The 23,476-nt window shown below is 38.5% G+C and overlaps 1 protein-coding gene across 1 annotated transcript in view; it reads right to left on the bottom strand.

Moving 5' to 3' along the window:
* The window catches only part of Piezo2 (piezo type mechanosensitive ion channel component 2), a 395,532-nt gene that overhangs the window by 40,218 nt on the left and 331,838 nt on the right, over nt 1-23,476 (bottom strand). The window contains exons 29-37 of the mRNA XM_070029632.1: nt 22,164-22,253; nt 21,093-21,214; nt 20,136-20,207; nt 15,565-15,671; nt 14,310-14,408; nt 10,966-11,080; nt 5,628-5,687; nt 1,813-1,979; nt 660-826 (exon numbers count right to left, since the gene is read on the bottom strand). Of these exons, the coding sequence (XP_069885733.1) occupies nt 660-826; nt 1,813-1,979; nt 5,628-5,687; nt 10,966-11,080; nt 14,310-14,408; nt 15,565-15,671; nt 20,136-20,207; nt 21,093-21,214; nt 22,164-22,253 (999 nt within the window). The remainder of the gene's footprint in view (nt 1-659; nt 827-1,812; nt 1,980-5,627; nt 5,688-10,965; nt 11,081-14,309; nt 14,409-15,564; nt 15,672-20,135; nt 20,208-21,092; nt 21,215-22,163; nt 22,254-23,476) is intronic.

Raw genomic sequence — 23,476 nt, 5'->3', positions numbered from 1 at the left:
CCTAATTGTGTGACTTGGAACATTTTTTGTAACTGCTCTGTAACTTAATCTTATCTTTGAAAACTCTGGGTGGTGATGGCATACAGCGTCTAGTAAGGTGTCAATGCACAAAATGAGCTCACAATGCTGAGTGCTGCAGGCACTGCCACTGTCAGCATGGAGTCAGTTTGCCAGTTCTGCTGAGAAACAGTGCCTGTGCCTGTCAGTAAATCCCAGAGAAAATGGAAACAAGTTAACAGCGAAACCTTGAAGTAACAATGGTGAAAGGAAAACTTTAAGGAAAGCAACAGATGGCAGAAAATACCAGGGCAGAAGATTCTTGATTAAGCAGGCATTTTGGAAGGTAACAAATATTAGCCTAACACAAGAGTAATCTGGAGGTTGGGAAGGGCCATTCTTATTTGCTTCAAGCTTGGCAATCTCAGCACTGTGCATGTGAAGTGTACTCATATTTATTACCACTGTCTGCTTTTATTTGATTCTGTCTAGGGGACAATGCTCTTTTGACATTGCTGTGTAGGTGCAGGTGATCTGCAGGGCCTGGGATGCTGTGCACATTTTTAACTAACTTTCATTTTATCCATTCATTTCTCAGATGTGATGACAACCACTTCATTCACCTGGTGCAAAGAAAACCCACTTTTTAGAAAGTGAAATACCTGGAGATACTGTCATGGGAATCTAAGCTATCCATCCTGTGGGCTGCTTGGGCCCCAGAGGCAGCTCCAGGGTGCTCGTCGATTGTGTCCAGCCCCGACTCTCTGGAGAGGTTCATAATGTGGTTCTGGTAGTACATGTGGATGCTCTCCCGCGTCGGCACATTGCCCTGTGGAGAAGGGGGCATCACCACCATTCCTATGGACCACTATACACCAGACTGGCCATGCTCAGCACTTTTGCATACCTGGCATAAATACTGACACCATGCTAGGGAAAATGAGGATTCATGCCACTCATTTATAATCATTAGTGTGACTCAATATTATTAGATAATTCTAAGGAGGAAAACCCTTTGTACACATAGGCAATTGTGTCAGTCATAGTTACATTTTCAGAAACAGGCTACTATTTTAACATACAATCTATAAACCACCCATGACTATGATATACTTTGTCTTACACACATCCTAATTTTCCTAAGATTAATTGAAATCCTTTATCGAATACAGCAAAGTCTATATATCTGTAACCTCTGAGGAGGGGAGAAGAGAGAATGAGTAAACTGGAAGTTTCTCCAGACTGTGTGTGTGCAGGTGTGGGTATGTACACAAGTGTGTGCCTTGTGTGTGAATATGTAAACATGCAAGTGCATGCCTGTGTACACATATATGCATGAATATATGCATGTATGTATAGTGTTTGATTATGTTACCTCCAAAAATAAAATGGATTAAAATATACAGTATAGTATAGGGTCATGTGCAGGGTAACAACTTCCTGGTGAGATCAGCTTATTTTCCTCCCTTTTAAAACTTACCTTACACAGAGTTTTAAAAACAGGTTGAGCATCCCTTGTCTGAAATCTGAACTCTCTGATGTTCCGAAATGAGCATTCCTTGGGTGTGGACATGATGGCACAGTGGCCTTATGGAAAGATCAATCAAAACTTGGGCACACTAAAAATGCTGCATAAAATTTCAGGCTGTGTGTATAAGGTGTATATGAAATACAGACAAATTTTGTGTTTAGACTTGTGCCCTTCCACCCAAGGTACCTCATTATGTATATTCAACTATTCCAAAATCAAGAATAAAGGAGTCAGAATTGGAATCTTTTGGCAAGAAGCCAAAATAATCATGCCCATAGTGTTACCTTCTTAATCTCTCTGGTCAGCATGCACCTCTCAATCCTCAGGACAGTAGATATGTCGATGTGCTCCCTTGAAATGGAGTTAAGCCACGTGGTGAAACTATCCACTGTTGCCAGGAACAGGACCCAGGTGAACTTCAGAATGTTAAATATCCTCTTGATGATGTTATCTAAGAGAAATAGCACCATTAATGATTTTGTTGTCATGCCGGACTGTAAGGCTTTATTAACACTACACTTGGGTTTTGTCCTGTATTCCTGATGAGGAATTCCTGAACCAGAGGACGGGATGGCATCTGTGTAGCTTTTTATATATTCAGTGGCAGAGCTCATAACAGACACAGATGGAATCTGTAGTATTTAACCAGCAATCAGAAAAACAGCCATCCCTGAGTGCCCATGGGGGATGATTCTAGAAACCCAGCAGATAAGCCTCATGGGTACTTAAGCCTCCTATGTGAAATGGTATATTATTTGCATAAAATTTCCACATGTATACCCCCACACATGCTTTAAATAGTTATAAATGTATTGCCTAAGAAACAATAGCAAGAGACAAAAGCCTATGTGTGTTCAGTTGTATTTTTTTTCCAACTATATGTTTTAAATCTGGAGCTAGCTGAATTTATGGAATGTGGAACCTGCCAATTAAGAATTATGACTGAAGTTTTTAGATTTACTAAAAGTGGAAATGCACGTATTACTGACACCAGGAGAGAAACAGCTTGAGTTTTTAATGATTTTCTATACTTGTTCTGCTCTTCAGAGTTATTAGAAGCAATTCTGTTGATATAGTCAGACTTCAGTGCATCTTTTTCTGTCTGAGTTTCAGTCAAACCATTTTAAAGCTTTTTTTTTTCAATGAGTTCAGTACATGAACTAAAGGCTATGTGTATTTTGTTGAATGATTTACCTTCCCCTGACGTGGGCTTGCCACAAAATTCTGCACCTGGGATTGGTCTTTCCCACCAATCGAAGACTTGAGAGTTGTGCTATAGGTAGATTTTTGTCCTATTCTGTGACTGTGACTGTGACTGTGAAATAGGGAGCTGTCACATGATAGCATAGTTCAGAGTACAAACATGCTCCAAGTATTGACAAAGCTAACAAGCAACCCCCCAGCATGCTAAGAAATTTTATATATGCGCTCTTGACTCCTGGGGAAAGTTTGAGGTGTTTCCACAGCTGGGGACCTTATTCTTTGTAGTATTAGTGTTAAAAAGAAAGTAAATCTTGTTACTTACAACCACATGGATGAACATAAAGGACCTTATGTTAAATGAAATAAGCCGAATGATGACAAATGCTGAATGGTCTCATTCATATGTGGAACCTAATCTAGTCAAACTCACGAAGTAGAATGGGATCCTGGGAAGCATGGGAATGGGCATGGGAACAGGTAGTTCAAAGGGTACATTCTTGTAGTTATACAGAATGACTCTGTGTGTTACGTATGCATCAGTAATTAGAAATAAAAATAATGCTGGAAATTTACCAATGAGTAGACTGTATGGGCTCACAAAAGAAGCTGATTCTGGAGGTGATGGTTAGGGTTACTTGCTGGACTGTAGTAATCACTTCAGTATATATAGATTTATTGAAACAGTATGTTGCATAACTTAAATATAGGGAATCGAAATATGGGGGGGATGGTACTAAGACCTTCATAACTAAAGGCCTCCCAGGTGTTGCATTTTAGGAAGCTGGAAGAGAGTACCCTTTGTTAGGCAAAGAAGGACAGGAGAGGCCACAGGAAGTGAAATGAAATAAGGTCCTAACAGATGCCACAGAAGAGCAATTCTGAGAGATACCATGAATGCTAAACCTCTTTCCTTACCCCTGCTGCCTTAAAAATACCTTGGCTGATACATGTTGCCACATTAGCATGGTTGGACCTACAGCTGCTTCATGTAGACACAAAAGGGAATTTAACAGGGCTAAATTCATGAGTGTACTTTTGCAGCCTCCTACTTTTTGTTGTTGTTGGTGGTGGTGTTGGTCATGGAGTTTGAATTCTGGGCCTGGGCTCTGTCCCTGAGCTCTTTAGCTTAAGGTGAGTGCTCTACCACTTGAGCCTTAATGCCCATTTCCAGCTTTTTCTGTGTATGTGGTGCTGAGGAATTGAACCCAGGGTCTCACGCATGCGAGGCAAGCACTCTACCACTGAGCCACCTTCCCAGCCCCCAGACTCTTACATTTTTGAGAACTTAGTTTTTCCTACTATTTATAATTACTTTTTTGAAGTGGTATTTGTTAATGGTCATTAAACATTTTATTCCTTTTTTCTTCACTTGTTTGTTCAACAATAACAATATTTCAAGACACATGTCCCTATTTCACCAGAAGTGGTGAAAACAAACACAATGCTGTATTTCAGATTTGCTTCGCTAGAGTTGGTATTAAAGCCAAGACCTCTACATTGCAGACTCAAGAATTGAGTAGAGCAGTACAGGTAGTGATCAAGAACACAGATTCTGGATTCAAACTGCTAGAATACAAATTGCAGCTGCATTTTTCTGTGCTGTGTAGTCTTGCAGAGGTTAGTAAATCTCTTGTTGGCAGAGTGACTCAAGTGGTAGAGCACCTGCTAGCAAGTGCTAGCCACAAAAAGAAGTACTGCCACAAAAAGAAAGTTAGCAAATTTCTTAATGCCTCAGTTTCCTTCTCTGTTGAATGAGGAAGACAGTTTTGAAGGAGTTAAACAAGTTACTATGGCTAAAGAGCTTGCAAAAGTGCCTGCCAAACAAGATTTTTCAATCTGAAGTTGTTGGATACCACCATTGTATAAAGCATTATAACAATAGCACAATATCACAACCAATTTGTGGAAATGCAACATCTGAATAATGGATGCTAAGGATTCCTGAACTAGAATATGGAATCCTTGGAAGTTCAATATTTGCCGCAGGAGTAGGAGACAGTCTTGGGACAATCCTGTCTGCTAAGTACTGTGTGCAGTCATTCTAAAGATCAAGATGGAGATATTGATATTTCTGACCTACTGAGCACATTCATTCATAGATTTTGTTTTGCCTTTATTTTTTCCATTCTGCATGGAGAAACCATCCTCCATGTCACAGAACAGAGTGGTATTGTGACTGCACCGAGGTGAGTAAACCAGGCTTCTATCAATCTCTGCTTCTTGGAATTCTGAGAAAGTCACACTTGGCTCTCCTCTCCTAAAATGAACAGCTTGCTCTTGAGCTGCTGGAGCACTTAGATTCTCCCAGTCCCATTCATCCTACGCTCACTTTCTCCTTCCTGCATTCATTCAATAATGTATGGTGTATTTCAGCTAGAAGAGAGACTTTTGAGTGCTCCTAACACAAAGAAATGATGGATTTTTTGAGGTAATAGATGTGTTAACTGCTCTGATGTTATCATCCACACTTTTATACATGTATCTAAATATCACACTATGCCCCATAATATAGTTATTGTGGTCAATTAGAAAAGCTAGCTTGAAAAGATGGAGCAATGAAAAGGAAAAAAAATTAATGGCCAGTATTTTTTGTGCCTTTATTCTACTGGCTTATGTGAGGCATAGCACTTGTTTCTAAAACTCCCTTTTAGAAGTACTTGCATCAGGAATTTTATAAACAGACAGCAATCCAGCATTTCACCCAGTGGTGCAAAGGTCAGCTCTGCTCTCAGAATCACTTCACAGTCTTAGCAGAGATGAGATACTGGAGGCTGCTGATTACTTCATCTTAGTCCAGAAACTCTGGACTAAGGTCAGGCCTCCTTACATTAACTGCCATCTGGCCAAGAATCAGCTTTAAATTTATTACCATTTACCTTTGCCTTTATTTTCTTACCTGGTCCATCAGATTTCTTCTTGATTGGTTCATCCTCATGGTCTTCCCATTCCACTGGACCTGCTAAGTGAGTTCAACAAAGATGAGGTAGATTCCTTTTACAGTAATACAATAACAATACTACTGTTACTGTTAGTCTTGGTAAGCTTATATGTCACTTTTAATATTTTTCTTTGAGTAATTCTCCCCTATAGTTTTCATCTTGAGACTTCAGGAAGGACAAGATCAATCAGTAAACATCTTGGGACAACAGCAGAAATTGTCCCACAGACAACTTAAGCCTTCTTACTGTGACCAAACACCATCCAACATCCTGAGATACAAATCAACCAGTAATCTGAGCATACTTTGACCTGAACCATCTAATCACATATGCCTGGCCCTTGACCCCATCTTCCTTAAAATGTACGCAAATATCCCAAAGGCAGTTTCAGTGTCACTTAAGTCTGCCTTTCTTTCCTATAAATCATTAGTGCTCCTCTCTCTATTTTGAGTATAGGGGAAGGGACAGGTGGCCCAGCTTAGATTAATTGAGAACTGGGGCTTTTCACCCAAAACTCCAGTTTCAAATTTTTAAAAAAGCAGTAATGTCCTTGGAGTGAGCTGGTATAGGAAATAAATTTTTCTTTATGTGACATATGTATGGCTATACATAAACTTCCCGGTTTTGAGAACCTGTTTTGTACAAAGTCAAAAGTGGTACTGTGGCTCAGTGGTAGAGAGCTAGCCTTGAGCTGAAGAGCAGAGGAACAGCCCCATAACCAGCAAAAATAAAAAATAAAGAAAAAAGAAAGAAAAAAAAGTATGTGTTCTTAACCTTTGCTATACTTACACACACACACACACACACACACACACACACACACACACACACACATCCTGAAGGATATCTACTATGACATGTTAATTGTTGAAGGATTGACTTCCATCCTGTTTTCCCAGGTACATACAGATTCCAGGCAACCCAGCAAATAAAAGTGCAGGGCTATCTCTCTAAGCCTGGCTATACACATTCCATCTTGGGCCCAACCAAAAAGCCCCCCACTTCCCTTGACCTAGTAGCTTTTTCATTAACCTCTGCCTCCTTGCTCAGACCTCATAAAACCCAGCTCCTATCCCAGCTCTGATATACAGTCTCCAAGCCTGTGGGAAGGCTGTCCCTTACTGCTCTATCTTAATAAACAGTCTTCATCTGTGGAAGATTGAGTTCAGCCTGTATCCTTCCTTTCGCCTCCATTTCCCCAACAAATGTGGATACAAAATCTAGAAGCAATCTTTTGTTTATTAAGAATGAAATAATTATGTAAATTATGCATATATGTATTATGGAACCTTTTGTACTATTAAAATGATATTGTTCCATAGTCAGAGAATTGCAAATTCAGTAGTTATTTGTGCAGTATCAACTCAATTTTGAGAAAGAAACAAAGGAAATTATAGTATGTGAGAAAGCTAGGATTTGTGGGTGTAGGGGCTGTCTCCAGGACGTGGATTGGGGCAGATTGTGCCCCTGTTTCATTACCATGTGTGTACTTCTTTCAAGTGTATATTAATTTTATCTTTTCAAGCAAATAAAGTAACTTAAAATTAACACTGCCAGAAGAAACATTAAAAGGAAGAAAGAAAAGTCTTAGATTGCAGTTAGAAATTAGTTTCCTTTTAATTTTTCACTACTTTTTAATTCCACAAGGAATGGATGATTGAAGTAAGGAGGTTGAGTCTAACTAATTTACAGTCATCCTGGTGCCTGTGGCTGTGTGGAGGGAATTCTCCACCCAGTGCTAAAAAGCCTAGAGGTAGATGCCTAGGAGGATTCTGCTTCAGAGAAATGCAGATATCATACCCTTAGGAAAGCTTTGCATATAGAGAATGCTCTGATTCTGCCTTGATTACCTCCCTAAATGGTTTGAATCATCCACTTCTGAGTAGCCTCTAAGTATACCCCTATATGGAAGGCTGAAGCATATCTTCCCTAGATGGAAAAGTTCTGATGGTACTGTACCTGAGTATGTCCATATAAGGTCTGCTTTTGTTAAGGCTTGGTCTCCACCCCAAACATGTGGTTGTTGCCTTTAAGAGCATGGTGCAAGCTCTGTTTGTTGGGGCTAGTCTTTGAGAGAGGAGTCCACCATGCAGTCACTGGCCTTTTAATAGACTCCAAGTATCAACCTCTCAAAATGTGGCTTCTCTGTTTTCTCACCATATAACATGATCACATTCTCTTTTTTAAGCATCTAGACAGAGCAGAGGCTAAGGCTCCTTTCAATCACACCACTTCATCTCCACTCGCTCAGAAGTAAATGGTATCTATTCTTCATAAACCAAGCACAGTGTTCTTCCTGATATTTCTCTTTCATTTTACACTATTATCTGTACCCATTAAAGTGCAAAGTATTGTCCTGTGATATTTTGGTTTTCTTTGTTTCATGAATTGTTACTGTAAGCATTATGCCCACCTTTGGTCCTCAGCTCCACCCAGACCTGAGCCCCTCCCTGCCCTGGAGTTCCCACCATACAGCTGGCCCCTCCCTCTCTCTGCCCTGACCCACCTGAACTCTCATCTACTACCTAGACAGTGGAGGCTGCCATGTGCTCTCTCTCCGGGCAAATATGGCTCCTCTAATAAACCTTGTAATAATCTTTCTCCTGTGCCTGCCTGCCTCTGTGTGGTCCCCTGGCATGAATGTGACAGATCCTTTCACAGATCCTTCAGTTATATTAGGTAAATGTCATTCCCAAAGTGATGTTTTTCACTTTATAACATGTCAAGAAACTAACATGCCATTTTTTTTCTTTCTGTAGACTTGTAAAGAATGTTTTCAAATTGTTGTTTTTAACAAATAATATTTGGTGGATATTATTTTTTTCAATGGATATTCTTTGACATGTGATGAATAGATACAAGTGTTGCTTAAGTCAAGCCACAGATCTGAGAATAGGACTGATTTGCACTCCAGAATGTCCACATGTTTCTTCCATGCAGCTTTTTCATGTGGACTTACTACTTCCTAACACTACTCCAGGTGTGAGCAAATATTACCGACTCCCAGTGATATCTGAAATGCTTAGGATCTTGCTAATCCAATAGGTAAGCAAAAGCAACCAAAGCAACTTAAGCAACACTGAAAAATCAGAATGTGGCATTGAGTTTGTTTCTTGTATTCCGTTTTTTTTTTTTTTGGGTCCGGTCATGGGGTCTGAACTCTGGGCCTGGGCGCTGTCCCTCAGCTCTTCAGCTCAAGGCTAGCACTCTACCACTTGAGCCACAGCACCACTTCAGGCTTTTTTCATTTTGTTTATGTGGTGCTGAGGAATCGAACCCAGGGCCTCATGCATGCAGGGCAAGTGCTCTACTACTGAGCCACCTTCCCAGCCCTCTTGTATTACTATTGAGGATATGCAGCCTTGAGTTGACAACGTGTGTGTGTGTGTGTGTGTGTGTGTGTGTGTGTGTGTGTGTGTGTGTGTGTGTGTGTGTGTGTGTGTGTGTGTAGCCCATTGAGACTTCAGGAGCCAAAAGTAGAGAACACCCTACCAACATCAAATTCATCATGCCAATATGTATATTAACACACTTCAAAGGTGAAAAATATTCCAAACTACAACAAAAACACTAAAAATAAAGTTAAAACGCAATAAGTACATTCAGGACACTTTGGGACACTTTTGTTTACAGATCTGTGAACTGTTTTTATGCATTCCATTATTGGGTTGATAAAATCAACTTTATCAACATAATGAGAAAACTAACCTTTTTGGTCAGATAGCTTCTAATTGCTATTTTTATTTCATATTAAAGCAGGCATGTTAGTATTTCCAACACTCAGGGTGTTTAAAGCCAGCCAGATATAGATTGTTAGTATACTTAGATGTGAATACTGCTTTTCCTGAGGCCCCTCTTGGGTGGGTATGACAGCTCTGGGTCTTACCAACTCCTAATACTAATCCTTACTGTGATATAGAGAATGAAATGATCAATCCTGAATGTACTTATTGTGTTTTAACTTTATTTTTAGTGTTTTTGTTGTAGTTTGGAATATTTTTACCTTAGAAATGTGTTAATATACAGATTGGCATGATGAATTTGATATTGGTAGGGTGTTCTCTACTTTTGGCTCCTGAAGTCTCAATGGGCTACACACACACACACACACACACACACACACACACACACACACACACACACACACACACACACACACACACACACACACACACACACACACACACACACACACACACACACACACACGATGTCAACTCAAGGCTAGTACTCTGCCATTTAGTCTATACCTCTACTTCTGGCTTTTTGATAGCGATAAGAATCTCATGGACTTTTCCGTCCTGCTGGCTTCAAACAATGAGCTTCAGATCTCAATCTGGGTAGCTAGGATTATAGGTAAGTAATACCTGTCTACTTGCCCTTTCTTTTTAGATGAAACTGACTAGGTTTTGTCTTTTCATTGACTATTTGTAAAAAAAAAAATCTTTTAACTTAATGATCAGGCATTGTCTTGTATCTCTTTTTTATTCTTTTTTTTTTTTTGTCGGTCGTGGGGCTTGAACTCTGGGCCTGGGTGCTGAACTCTGGGCCTGGGTGCTATCCCTCAGCTCTTCAGCTCAAGGCGAGCGCTCTACCACTTGAGCTACAGCACCACTTCCGGTTTTCTGGTGGTTTATTGGAGATAGGAGTCTCACGGTCTCTCCTGCCCGGGCTGGCTTTGAACCGCGATCCTCAGATCTCAGCCTCCTGAGTAGCTAGGATTACAGGTGTGAGCCACCAGCGCCCGGCCTCTTTTTTATTCTTTAATGTCACCTAAAACTTAAGTTTATCCTTCTATTTTCTTTGGGTTAATTTTGATCTTCTCTCCCTACTTTATGGTTTCTTATTTTATTGTTTTTGTGTTGGTACTAGGGCTTAAACTCAGGTTCTGGGTGCTGTCCCTGAGCTTTTCTGCACAAGGCTAGAGCTCTATCACTTGAGCCACAGCTCTGTTTCTGGATTTTTGTTTGTCTGTTTTGTGGTTAATTTAAAGCCTACCTACGCTGGCTTTGAGCCATGATTCTTAGAGCTCAACCTCCTTAACAGCTAGGATTAAAGGCGTGAGACATAGGTGCCTGGGCTCGTCCCATTTTATAATGCTTATCTTAATTTAAATTCACAGATTAATGTATACCAATGGTCAGCTATGAGAAATTAAGGACAAACAAAGCTTTCTGTCCTCTATGGAGCAAAGAACAGGTCCCCTGAATCTTCTGTCCTTCTGTGATCTCCCTTTCCATGAGGTCACAGATGGTGGAAATGCTGGCTATGAATTGAATCCTGCTCAACACTCACCCTCCCCCGATCCTTTACGCCTCCGTTTTTGTTCTTCTCTCTCAGACTTCCTTTTCTCTTTCCGCCTCTGCCGCAGTGCTGTTTTAGGATCTGTGATCCAGGCTTGATAAACAAACTGAGACAAGAAATTGCAATTATGTTCTGACATTTTAATAATCTCAAATGAAAGGTGACCTACACCACACTTCCTAGCTTTAAGAAATATTATTTTTTTCTCTCAATACAAACTAAACATCCCTCCTTCACCTGTATATGCTCAGCTGATCTTGGCTATTTTTGTTATCATGAGATATATATGAAAACAGACACTGTGGGAATATATTTCATTTGGTGTCACAGATGATCCTGACACAAACTCTGGATATATACCAACCATCAGTTATCCCAAATCCCTAAATACTCTGACACTTGTGTTACTCAGTTATGGATTCTCTTTGCACTACACAACATGGAATACACAGGATGTCTCACTCAGCTTATTAGTTTTTCCATTCAAAAACAAACATCTTATTTACTTTGAGAAAATAGTTTTTACATTCGATACTCTCCTTGAATAATAGCCATTACCAGCAAGTTGAAAATGAGTTTGTGGATTGATTAGTATCTTGAGAGGAGAAATATGGTAGCATTGCCATTAGTTAGTTATTCCAGGATGGTATGGAAAGAAAACTGTGGTGCTTAGGTTGCAATCAAGAGCAGAAAACAGTTGCATCAATATCTTAGAACAAGTAGTTAGGAAAGAGCAAGTTCTGTAAAGCCCACCCACCAAAGCATGCAGAAGAAAAAAAGAAAACCTGACACACAAACAAGCCAGCTGAAAACCATCAAGCCAAGCAGACATGCTGTACATGCACCTCAAACACCTGGGTCTCAGGGAAGCTGGCTTTTCCATTATAATGATGAGATTGAAGAAATAGTCTCAGGTTCTTATGTAATTTTGTCCTACACTATTAACAGATTGTTGAAATATTTGAAAAACACAGAAAAAGTCAACTATTGGCATTGTGATATTTGTAGAAAACAGATTCAACGTTTCCACAGACAGACATGAAGAGACTGTAAATTAATTAGAAATTTCTCACTGATAGAAATCTAAATTGTACAGGAAGGTTACCCAAATACCCAGATGGTATTATTTCTGGATATTATTTCCAGGAAGAAAAAAAATCATTCTAGTTCATGTGAAAAAAATGTATGTAAGGAAATGAGAAGATAAACTGGAATATAAAGGACCATAGAAAGGAATTTTTGGCAGAAGCTTACTGAACATGTTAATTGGGAATTCTATCAAGAACATCTTTCAGTTTTAGTACTTTTAAAAAGCAGACTTGCTTCAGCACAGTACCAGTTCTGTTGAAGGGATTTGAACATAAAACATTTGCAGGCTTAAGAACATCTGGTGACATTTCCTTTAAACCAAGTATTATTACAATATTGTTTCAGATAATAAAAGAATCCTCAAAATAGAAAGCAAGAACAAATTAGGATTTGTGAATGCAGCAGACACACAAGTTGTAGGAAATCTTTTGCTCTGAAGAAAAAGCCAGTAACAGAGGGAGAGGGGAAGTCCAGAGAGGATGGTTTAAGGACAGAGTTTACAGGGAAGGTTCCATTAACAACTTGACATTTGATTTCTGAGTGACTAAAGCCTATCAGTATAGTCTCCCTGAGGTGAATATTTAGATTAGTGAGTACAGGAGAAGTGATCTAGAGGGAGCAATCATGTGGTAATACCCTATTTCTAGGAAACTTTTCCCTAGGTTGGCATTTTGAATACCAACCACATTACAGTTCCAGGAGCTTTAGTTTTGCTGTTGTCTACTTTTAAATGCTGATAAGCAGAGGCAGGCAGGGGTTCCAGTCTTTAGTTGGGTCAAGAAACGGAGACATTTACTGAACTTCCTAATTATTATTTGGCAACTCATAAGTCTTACCCAACTTGACAAGTCCATGTGGGGGGCTGGAGTGGAGGTGAGGTGAGTGGAGGTGGGAAGTCAAAAGGTTTTATGGGGAGTCAGATGGTGCCAGGGAAAGCCAGGGAGAGTCAGGCTCTCACAACACTAACCAAAAGTTTAAAGACTCATGGATATGTATAAGCAACTATTAATGTGTGCCCCTGATTTTAGTTTTAGTTTTTATCTTACATGACTTCATCTTAAATTTTATCACTTTTATTGTAGGGAATGGCATTTATTTCTACTGAAAAATGATGGGGCAGAAAAAAATCATTTATTCTTCAAAATGTTATGCAGTGGAGATCCTTTACTGAAATTGGTGATGTTTTCTAGTTTGTCTTTTAATGCAAATGTGATCAGTACTGTCTTTATCAATATCATCATTCTTTAGATTTTTTTATTAGTAAGTAGGGGGATAGTTATGTAGAATCTTCTCATTTTTAAACTAAGGATTAGAGAATCATACAGTGGTGTACAGGAGGGAAGTGGAGGCTCATGGGAGCCACTGCAATGACTTTTCAACTATAGCCAGTCTCCTGGGTTTAAATCTGAAAGGCATCTGGAGGGCTGACCTTGGCTGCTCCACACTTTCACCTGTTGAATTACATCAGTTGTTTCAGGATCCCAGGTAAAATGTGAGATGCATGGGTCTATGTCACTATTTCTATCTCTTGCTTAACACAGGAGTATAACAAACTGAAAAGTTTTTAGAAGAAACTCTTTTAGAGTTTTCAGAGGACAAATATCTGATAAAATATAAGCAGAGTTATATGTTACTTTTTATTTTTAATAATATGAAGTAAACTACAGTTCAGGTAGCTGAATAACTTCTATTGTGCATCAATCAGATGAATTTTTTAAATACTTTATTCAAAAGTGCATGGGCATTAGGGCTATTCAGACTATTCACAGCTGAGCAATCTAGACAAGCTATACTCAAGACCTGGACAGTCAGAGCCAGTTAGGGAAGATGGAGAGTGAGAAGCCAGGCAGGAGTTGGAACCAAATTAGTCTTTTATTAGCTTATCCAGATTTTTGTTTTACCAGCTTTCTGAGAAAAAATTATTATGTTTTATTCATCATAACTGATGCATGCAATCAGAGGTGACCATTTTAAAATGAGATGTAACTTACGCGAAACTATGAGAAGAAAAAGTAGATTTGGATCTGCATTTTTTCTTTCTATTTTTTTCAGAAGTCTTTGAGGTCCAATAAGAAATGTGGCTTCTATGAAGTCTTTTTGGAAAGCTTTCCTAATATTTCACAATCTTACAATTCCTTCATTGTATGATCTATAGAACAGAGAAAATGCAGATCCCGGGATATGTTTTTTCTAAAGTTCTACAGAGCAGAGAATTACACACTACATGTCAGTAAAACAGGAAATACCTTTGCAGCTCTGATTAAATATTGAAGAATAGTTTTGGGAAGTTTTATGACAGACTTTGGCAAGGCTAAAATGGCTGAGGCAAACTTCCCAATAGCTCTCTACAAAGAAGGACAAAGCAAGAGTAATTAGTAGAAAAAAAACCCAAAAACTAATAATTTAATATCTGCTGTCTTATGAGTTTGTCTCTAATAATTAAGATCAATGATGTCCAAATGTCCCAGCCATAGAAACTAGAATAAAATGTGTTCCACTTGTCTAGGAATTAAAAAAATGCAGTCAGTCATGGCATGTGATCCGTACAGAGTGAAGATGGTCCATTTCTCTTCTTACTGAGGAGTGCTTAGAATAAAACTCATTAAAAGAAAAATAAACATGTTGAGTCAGTAGTATTTGGCAGGGCAGCTGCATACATGCATACAAACATGAAATATATACCAAGAAACATACACAGGGAGGAGTAGAGCCAGGGAGGTGAGTCAAGGAGTCTCTAGGAATAATTTAGTTCTTCAAGATTGTGGGGAAGGCACGTGGGTGCAAGCTGCCCATATATAAAGGCCTGGCTAGCAAAATGATGTTGCTTTTATTACAGTTGATACTGCTTTTAACCAGGTGGATTACATTCGAGGTGCCCTAGCCTCTTAAGAAATGAGAATTAACTGTCCTAGTCTGTGGCTCACTAGAAAGGGAAACATATCCCAGGTTTTTATCTCCCATGTGACCTTGGTTGAAAAGCCTGGTCTTTAACAAGCATGGATTATGTATTCTAATTCTGAGCTGAAGAGCAAGAACTGAGGAGACAGCATGTTCTAAAACAGTGAGAGTTCAGCTGCAAAGATCAGAACTTCACTGACTTATTACCTCAAAACAGTCTCAAATCTTTAGCCCTACAAGTAAACTGAATTTCACAATCAGCTAGTTCACATATTGAAATGTAAGTCCATTCAATGAATCCAAAGCAGTGCCAAGGACTTCACCTCTTACTTGCAACAGCAACAATAAAACAAAGGTCACCTGGTGAACTTCTATTTTAATGTGTATGAACATGTTTTGATGCCAGAGAACAAAGACCTGCCTGAACACTTGCAAATAAATGTGCAGCTTAATTAGAAATAATCAATTTACGATGTCAGTCAGCATCTTCTGAGAGATGGGACATATGCATACATCAGAAGTAACCTAGGCTTGCAATTCAGATGTGTCCATTAAAGAAGTTCCAACTAGCAAAGGACATCACTTCCCCAACCCCACAATTACCTGGAAGGCTGACTTCCGTGGAGGCTCTTCATCTTCCTTCTTTAATTCTTCCTCTTCTTCCTCTTCACTATCCGTCTCAAACAAATAATAATCTCCACTCCTGACCACTATGTGAAACAAAATATTTGCTTATTTCTTGGAAGAGATATGAGAAATTGGGAACTTATTAATGAAATGCCCCCTCAAGATATGCAAATGGTCACCAAAAAAGGACCACAGGAAGAGATGTCAGCAGGGAGGAAAGTACAAGAGATGACAAGAGGCTGTCCAGGATAGGGCCGCATGGTGTGGATGTGTCTGAGTCCACAGAGTATGTGGCCTTGTCTGTGCCAAGTAAGAAGATTGGAATTAACCATTCTTGGGTTGACCTGGTGGTTTTTTCCCCTTTGTCATAAGTTTTACATGGCTGAATCTGCTCAACTGTGCAGCAATCAGTTTTGTTACTGAGATGCTAAAATAATTGATAGCTATTGTTTCATAATTTTGGTCATTTAGACAAGGCCAGAGTGAAGTGGAAGACATTGTCTGTCATAGGTAAGCCAATTGGAGTGGTTCAGGAGCCAGATCAGTGCCACCAACCTTCTACTTCACTTTACGCTTTGTAGACCTAGCTTCTCCACATCACATGTGAGACAACATATATGACAAGACATTTGAAAGAGTTAAAACAACAACAACAACAATATTGGCACAAGGAGGAAATGAGTAGATAACATTTAAAATAAAACAGGAAACAATGACAACAAGAGAAATATGACTACCACTGCACCAGCTTTTCTACCTATAGCTATGGGACCAACAGGATGGCAGAAACGATCCACAGAGATTAGCTCTGTTAGGCTCTTGGTCAACAAGCCACTCCCTGGAGCCTAATGGAATTCAAGAAAAAAAATTCTACTGACCATAAGCTACAAAGCACAGTGTGGACTGCTTCTGCCTAGTCTCACTTTCCCTTCCAGAAAACGGTGACTGTGTCAAGTTGGGAGCTGAGAAAGTGGGGATGTCCAGAGATTTTTAAAGAGATTTCAAAAACCCAATCATTATTAGTTTGATGGGGATTGCAAGTTTATTTGAGAAAGTATACCCAGCATGTACATTTCTTATGCTATAAGAATTGTACCACCACTTCAGGAAAACATTCATATTTTTCGAATTATATTTAGGTTTCCAAAGCTAAGGCACCCATCTTTTAGGTGAGAGAATGTGGTATTTTAAGTATCTTTTGGCCTTACATTTTATAAGGTAATGGGAAACCTTGGCTTGCTTAAAATTAGTTGCTTGGCTTATTACTACACATGGTCAAAAGTCCAGCGATTTTGCCCATGATTTCAGATGACTCTGAAGCCTCCTTTTCATTGAAGATGCAGAATGAATGAATTGGGCCTTATATCCTTGAACAGAAACACTGTAATTCATTATTTTTATTCTGAAGAACAAACCAGGCCCAGAGTACTGAGTCCAGGCCTTAGGAAATAAATGCAATATAACATAAGGTAAGCGAGAACAAACCAAAGTTCTAGCAATACATTTGACATAGAGGAAGACCATGAAAGTAATGCCTTCATGTAAGCTGAGACACTCACAGGAGAGTTACATGGACTACTCTCACATGGTCATTCAGGAGAAACACGGATTATGATAGGATGGAACATTTTACCCTCATTATAGGCATTGAAATCAATCAACAGCTAAGTGTATTCAATCATACCTTCTTCTATAGCCTTTATTCATGTACATGAGCTCACCTCAAGCATTGATTTTTATCATTAGAAATGTAACCAATTTATTACACAAGTGGCATTAGCACACTAAGAAAAGATGTTCTTTTAAAAGTCTCATGACTTTATAAAATGTTACTAAGACAAAGCTCAAAAAAAAAAGAATGGAGAATGGTTTCTCATGTGGCATCTGCTCTTCCATGTTTGATAGTTCAGATGTAGGGCCAGCCAGTAGCCCAGGTCTACATGCATACATTGCAGGGATGTAAAGGTTATCGCTGTATCACTAGTGGGACATTATTTGTTAAATATTACCACTTGCTTGTTGAGAAACCTTTCCCTTTATTTCACATACTTAACAGTAAAACAAGGCTTGCCATTAATTTCAGAAGTACAGAATTAATACCATTAATTTCAGAAGTACAGAATTGATATGGGTAAAAATCACACTGAATTGGAAGGTATCATTGAACAGCAATAATGCAATCCTATGTGTGTACAAAGGTATGGAATCAGGGGCTTTGGCACCTAAAGACCATGCTAAGATCTTCACTGCTGACCATCAATACATGGTAACACTGTGACACCAGCAACAGACTTATATTGATACTCCAACTACACTTACCCTTAGTTTGAGAGCCCAGCCCAGTTATTCAACAGATCAGAATAAGGGTTTTTAACAAAACTCTTCTAGATCTGATGGTAATTTCTGGAACCCATCAAGGCTTATAAAAAGTAGACTATATTTTTCCCTTGTGTTCTTCTTAAGATTGTAAAAGAAAATATATTTTGCAATTCAAAATATAATTCCAAACCATGAATTACACACATTTCTGCATTATTGTACCATCAAGTATTGTAACAAAGCACATTTAGTTTTAATATGTCTTCAAGAACTTGATATAATGAGGGTGAAATGAGTCATATAATCTAACATTAATAACCTTCATAGGAAGTTCTTTAAGCTATTTCCAACTTGAAAGGTGATTCTCAAAGACCATATCCAATTCCTTTGAAAATACAATGTTTAGATGCAAAAAGGAAAGACAACTAAAGTAATTGCAATGGGGATTTACCTTAGCTGAAAGGACAAAGCGTTCAATAGGACATGATTGTGAAATGGATAGGTCTTACTAACTAGCAGAGGTCCTTTAAAAACAGAAAAGTAAGCACAGTTTACTTGTGACTTGACAGGAACAGGCAGTTAGCTCAGTCTGTTACCATATTGGTAGCCTAACTATTGTGCCAATAACAGTTAATGGAAGAATTATACTTGTTTTCAACTTGAACTCTAGCCTTTTGACCTGTGCAGAAAACTAAATAAAACTCTTTAGAACTCACTTTTTATCATGTTAAATTTCAATATTGGGGATTAAATTTTATTATATCTAGATATAATAAGCAATATTTCAAGTATTTTTTTTTCATTACACTAGCTTGCTGATTGTAGAAAATTACTTCTGGGGTGAGAGAGGCCCAAACCAGATCTATGTGATACTAAGAATTAGGCATGGGAAATATTACCATTGATAATTTTCTAATGATATCTATTAGTAGGGTCTTTCCCACCACTCCATGAGTTCATGTGTTTTGGTGACATTCCTTGTCTAATGGAATATAGCATATGATAAAAAGACTGAAGACATGACAATCAATTTTTAGGGTTACACTGAATTGGGTCACTCCATTGTAAAGACAGTGGCCAACATTGCTAATTTCTTTGCTTAGCAGAACCATTACAGCCAGTGATTTCTCTAGTTCATAGTTCATTTTTTATAATCAGAGAGGAAATACACTACTATGTGGCTATCTAGCTCTGCTTTTCTTTTCCTTTCTTTCTTTCTTTTCTTTTTGTTGTTGTTGTGAATTGGTCACTTGTGAGTCTCAGGTGGTTCTGAGGCTGTGCCACAGCTCAACATGGGAGTTTGGTTCAGTTTTATAGCCATTTTGAGACCGGACAGGAGGCAAAGTGAGAAAGTAAATGCTTTCATTGTAAGTCATCCCTCATTTCTATATTTAGTATACTGCCAAAACCTAAAATACAAATAAAAATAAAAGCTCTTGGAATGAGGGGAGGAGCACTCATTGACATCCATGTCTACTGCCTTAAAGAAAGGGTTACAGACATTTTGAATGTAGTGATCAGCCTTCAAGCAGTACTTGGAGGAGCACAAACTCGTGATTACATATGTGAGTGTGTGTGTGTGTGTGTGTGTGTGTGTGTGTGTGTGTGTTGTTCCTGGAACTTGAACTCAGGGCATGGGCACTGTCCCTGAGCTTCTATTGCTAAAAGTTAGTGCTTTATCACTTGAGCTAGAGCTCTACTTCCAGATTTTTTGTGGAGGTAGTTTACTGGAAAGAAGAGTCTCATGGACTTTCTTGCCCAAACTGGCTTTGAACCATGATCCTCAGATTTCAGCCTCCTGAGTTGCTAGGATTACATGTATGAGCCACTGGCACTTGGTTGCGAACTCATTCTTTGTCATAAAACAAATACCAGAAGAGCTCTGGACTTCAAAATTAGATAGCATCATAATCAGTTCTTGCTTTCTGAGCCTATAAATGTGCTCAAAAGTCTGTAAGCCATATATTGAGCTTTCTTCAACCAATTATATCTAGTTGTTTATTTTTCTATTATCTGTTAGTATATTGGAATTATCTAATATCTCTAGAAGAATAGATCCATAGAACCTATAGACCCATTGATGCTGCAATTTTCCTACACTCCAACTCCCTATCAAGTCACAAGGGTCAAACCATGCATGGGACACACAGGTCATGGGGGAGCCTGAATTCTGGTCAAGGATATAAGGGTTAGAGTCAGTGAGATTGGAAGAGTATTGAGAAACCTACTGGAAGCATGATCAACCCAAGGCCGCCACCACTGCTTTTTTTTGCCCTTGGCTTTCTGTTTGTCTGCTTCTCCTAAAATAAAATATGTCCAAATATTAATTCTCATAAAGTGAGCAAACAAAATTTGAAACCACGTTTTAACAACTCAATTGTCAAATCTAGGTCAGTTGCAAAAGTACATCAGAGGTCAGGAAAAGGAACTATACTAAGGCTGAAAAGTATACATGTATTTTCACAAATTATTTTACCTCCAAACGGTTCAATAAAATAATTTGTTAAAATGCATGAATTCTAATGGCTAGAAAGTTTTATGGTGATTATTTTAATGCATGGTTGAAAAAATAAAGTTACTAGTGATGAACAGATGCTATATACTGGAAAAATATCATACACTATTGTTTGATTCCCTTTGAACAAATAAGCATGCAAGCTTTGATAAGGCTAAAAAAACAAGAAATCTTTAAACCTTAAGCTAGATAAAATATCTAATTAGATATAATACACTATAAAGCTACAAATATGTACTTCATCAGAGCTCTCACTGGAACAGGTAATCATTGATATTTTAGCTACCAATACTCAGAGGCCACATAGACTATGCATGCATATTTAATTTATATAAAATTTATAGAAATCAAAAGCAGCCTATTTGAAATATCTTCCTTAAACAAACACATTTAGCAAAACCATGCCAATTTCTTCAAAAATATGTCTTTTAGCTAAAGTTAGGCTATTTGCTCATTGAAGGCATCTTACCAAAAAAGATACTTGTAAAATTATTCATTCATTAAATATAAGTTGATTAAACAAATAAAAATATCCCATGTACAGTAGGAAAGTAAAACTTGCAAAATTTAAAAAAATCATTGGTAATATTGACAGAAAGAAAAGTGACCCAATATCATGCTTCTAGACCATGTCAAAGTACTTGAATAAGAAGAAAATGTCTCCACGTACTTTCATCATCTTCTTCAGAGAGTTTTTGGAGGTCCTGGCCTTCCCCTGACTCCTGGGTTAAGCTTAGCATCCTCTCCTTACCCTTTTTGTACTTCTGTTGCCTGGCTTTGATGCGATCCATTCTATAAAATAAAGCCATTTTAGTAGTGCCAAGAATACAGGCAGTTATTTTATGGCCAATGGACTTACACTTTTATATATATGTCTAAAATCATGAACAAAGTAGTCAACTTCAAGAATTATGATGAGATTTATTGCTAATAAGCCATGATATACGTGTATTGTGTATAATATAATATTATATATTGTATTACATATTATATATTATGTAATCTATATAACCTACAAATATATAGTAAATATATACATTATAAATATTACATATTACCTATTGTGTAATTCATATTGCTACTTCACACTTCACAGATGCTAGACTCAATATGACCCATAATGGTTAAGGTTTGGCATGCAATTTTTGATGTGCATTCACATCTTGTATCACAGCCAGTCTGAAATGCCATATCAGAAAATGCAAGTTCTTTATTTTTTCAAGTTTTGAATTCTTAAACAAGTGGAAAAATTTATCATGGTGCATTACAATATAGGCCTCTCTTATGAAAAGTGAGAAACACATTCTAAATGTTGGTTGAAATATGTTTTAAAAACAGTTGCACCATAATGCATTTGCATTATATATTTTTGCATATAACTCATACCTTTGTGAAAACAAACATGCCATGACATGATTTAATTTATATAAGGCTCTGCTTATCAGAAGGAAACCGAGATATAAATTCAGCATAATCTGAAGCTGTTACAAACTAGCTGTTCTTACAAACTAAAGGAACATTCCTGGTGAGCTGATTATTGAGCACTTCTATTTTCTTGGCCAAAGTGTCTAGGTTTGAAATTCTGTGGCCATCAGCTTTCAAACCTGGCCCCATATACATAAGTGGTACCAGTCTTTGGAAGTTCCATTCATTGCTGAAAATTTCATCCTGAGAACATTCTTTTCAACCAAATTCTTGACTTTCCTGAGAGAAGAACAAGAATGAAGCAAGATATCCTTACTGTCTCTTCAGCTGATCCATAGACTTTTTCTCTTCCTCAATTCTTGCTTTCACAGCTTTCACGATTGTGGCCTGAAAGAGTTCAGCCCCTCTAAAGGGAGATAGGAAACAGAACCAATTAGTATTCCTGCCTTTGTTCACCTTCCTCTGAAAATGATAAGTAAGGGTTAGAAAGCATGGCTTCCCCTTATTGTTGGCTGACTGAAGTTTCCTGGCTGGAGGTTACCAACTCCCTTCTGTGATGGTCACTGTCCCCCCATTCCCCCCCAAAAAAGGAAAGAATATAAAATGTGAAATTGTTAGGACCAGGTCAAAATTAAGCAGATAGGGTATTGATTAGACCAAAGAAGAAGGAAATTTAACTGGGATGAACAAGTCCCAGGTAACCTCAGAAACCTAGGTAACAGACCCTGGGAATAGAAGATTGCAGTCTGACAGTTACTGAAACTTGACCATTTGTATTTGATTAAGAATAGGACCAGATGTTAAATTTCAAAGATAAATGACTGAGTAAAGAGTTAAGCACCAGGATGGCTGCTCTAGGCACCTGCACTTCTAAGGATGGCTTGTCTCACCTCTAGGCCATTTGGGGAGCTGTTAATGCTTTCTGCCATTTGGGGAGGTAATGTTTTCCTAAGGCTATGACATCTGTATGACATCTGTATTTCTCTAAAGCAGAGCCCTCCTAGCTCACACCCCACTGAGTCAGCTATCTGCACTTCAAAGGAAAGCTTGCCGCACCTCCAGGCTTTAGAGCTGGGTGCATAGCCCCCATCTCCTGCCTAGGTACCAGGGTGTCTGCAGGAAATAGTTAGGGCTCAGCCACCTTACTTTGCTTTGATGCCATTTGTAACTTGCTTCTCTGTCAATTATGAAACTGACACTGACCCCTGAGAGTGCTCCCCCCCCCCAGGATCTTGCCTTTAAATACCCTGACTTCATAGCTGGTTTTCAGTCTCCATAGTGGAGTTCAGATGTCATGGCTATTAAAATGATTCTTAGCCCTATTGACTGAGTGTTGGTGGGTGATACCTTTTGCCACTGGGATATTTCACTTCTAGAAGCCCTTTCCTGGTGGATAAACGAGAAAATGCACCCAGGGAGCAAGTGGGCTGCTCACTACCCTGGGAGGCCAGTGAAGAGAAAATAGTATTTTCCAAAGAGCAACAAGTCTCTTTTAAAGGCATCCCAGAAACCATGCTTAAGCATTATACACCTGACCTTATTAGGGTTGCTGGGTCAGATGGTAGTTCTGTTTGGACCTCTTTGAGAAATCTCCATACTGTTTCCATAATGCCTACATTAATTCACTTC

This window comes from Dipodomys merriami, unplaced genomic scaffold, assembly GCF_024711535.1.
Source record: "Dipodomys merriami isolate MVZ:Mamm:240054 unplaced genomic scaffold, mDipMer1.0.p SCAF_2, whole genome shotgun sequence".
Lineage (NCBI taxonomy): Eukaryota > Metazoa > Chordata > Mammalia > Rodentia > Heteromyidae > Dipodomys > Dipodomys merriami.
This window is presented reverse-complemented; position numbering and strand designations above follow the sequence as displayed.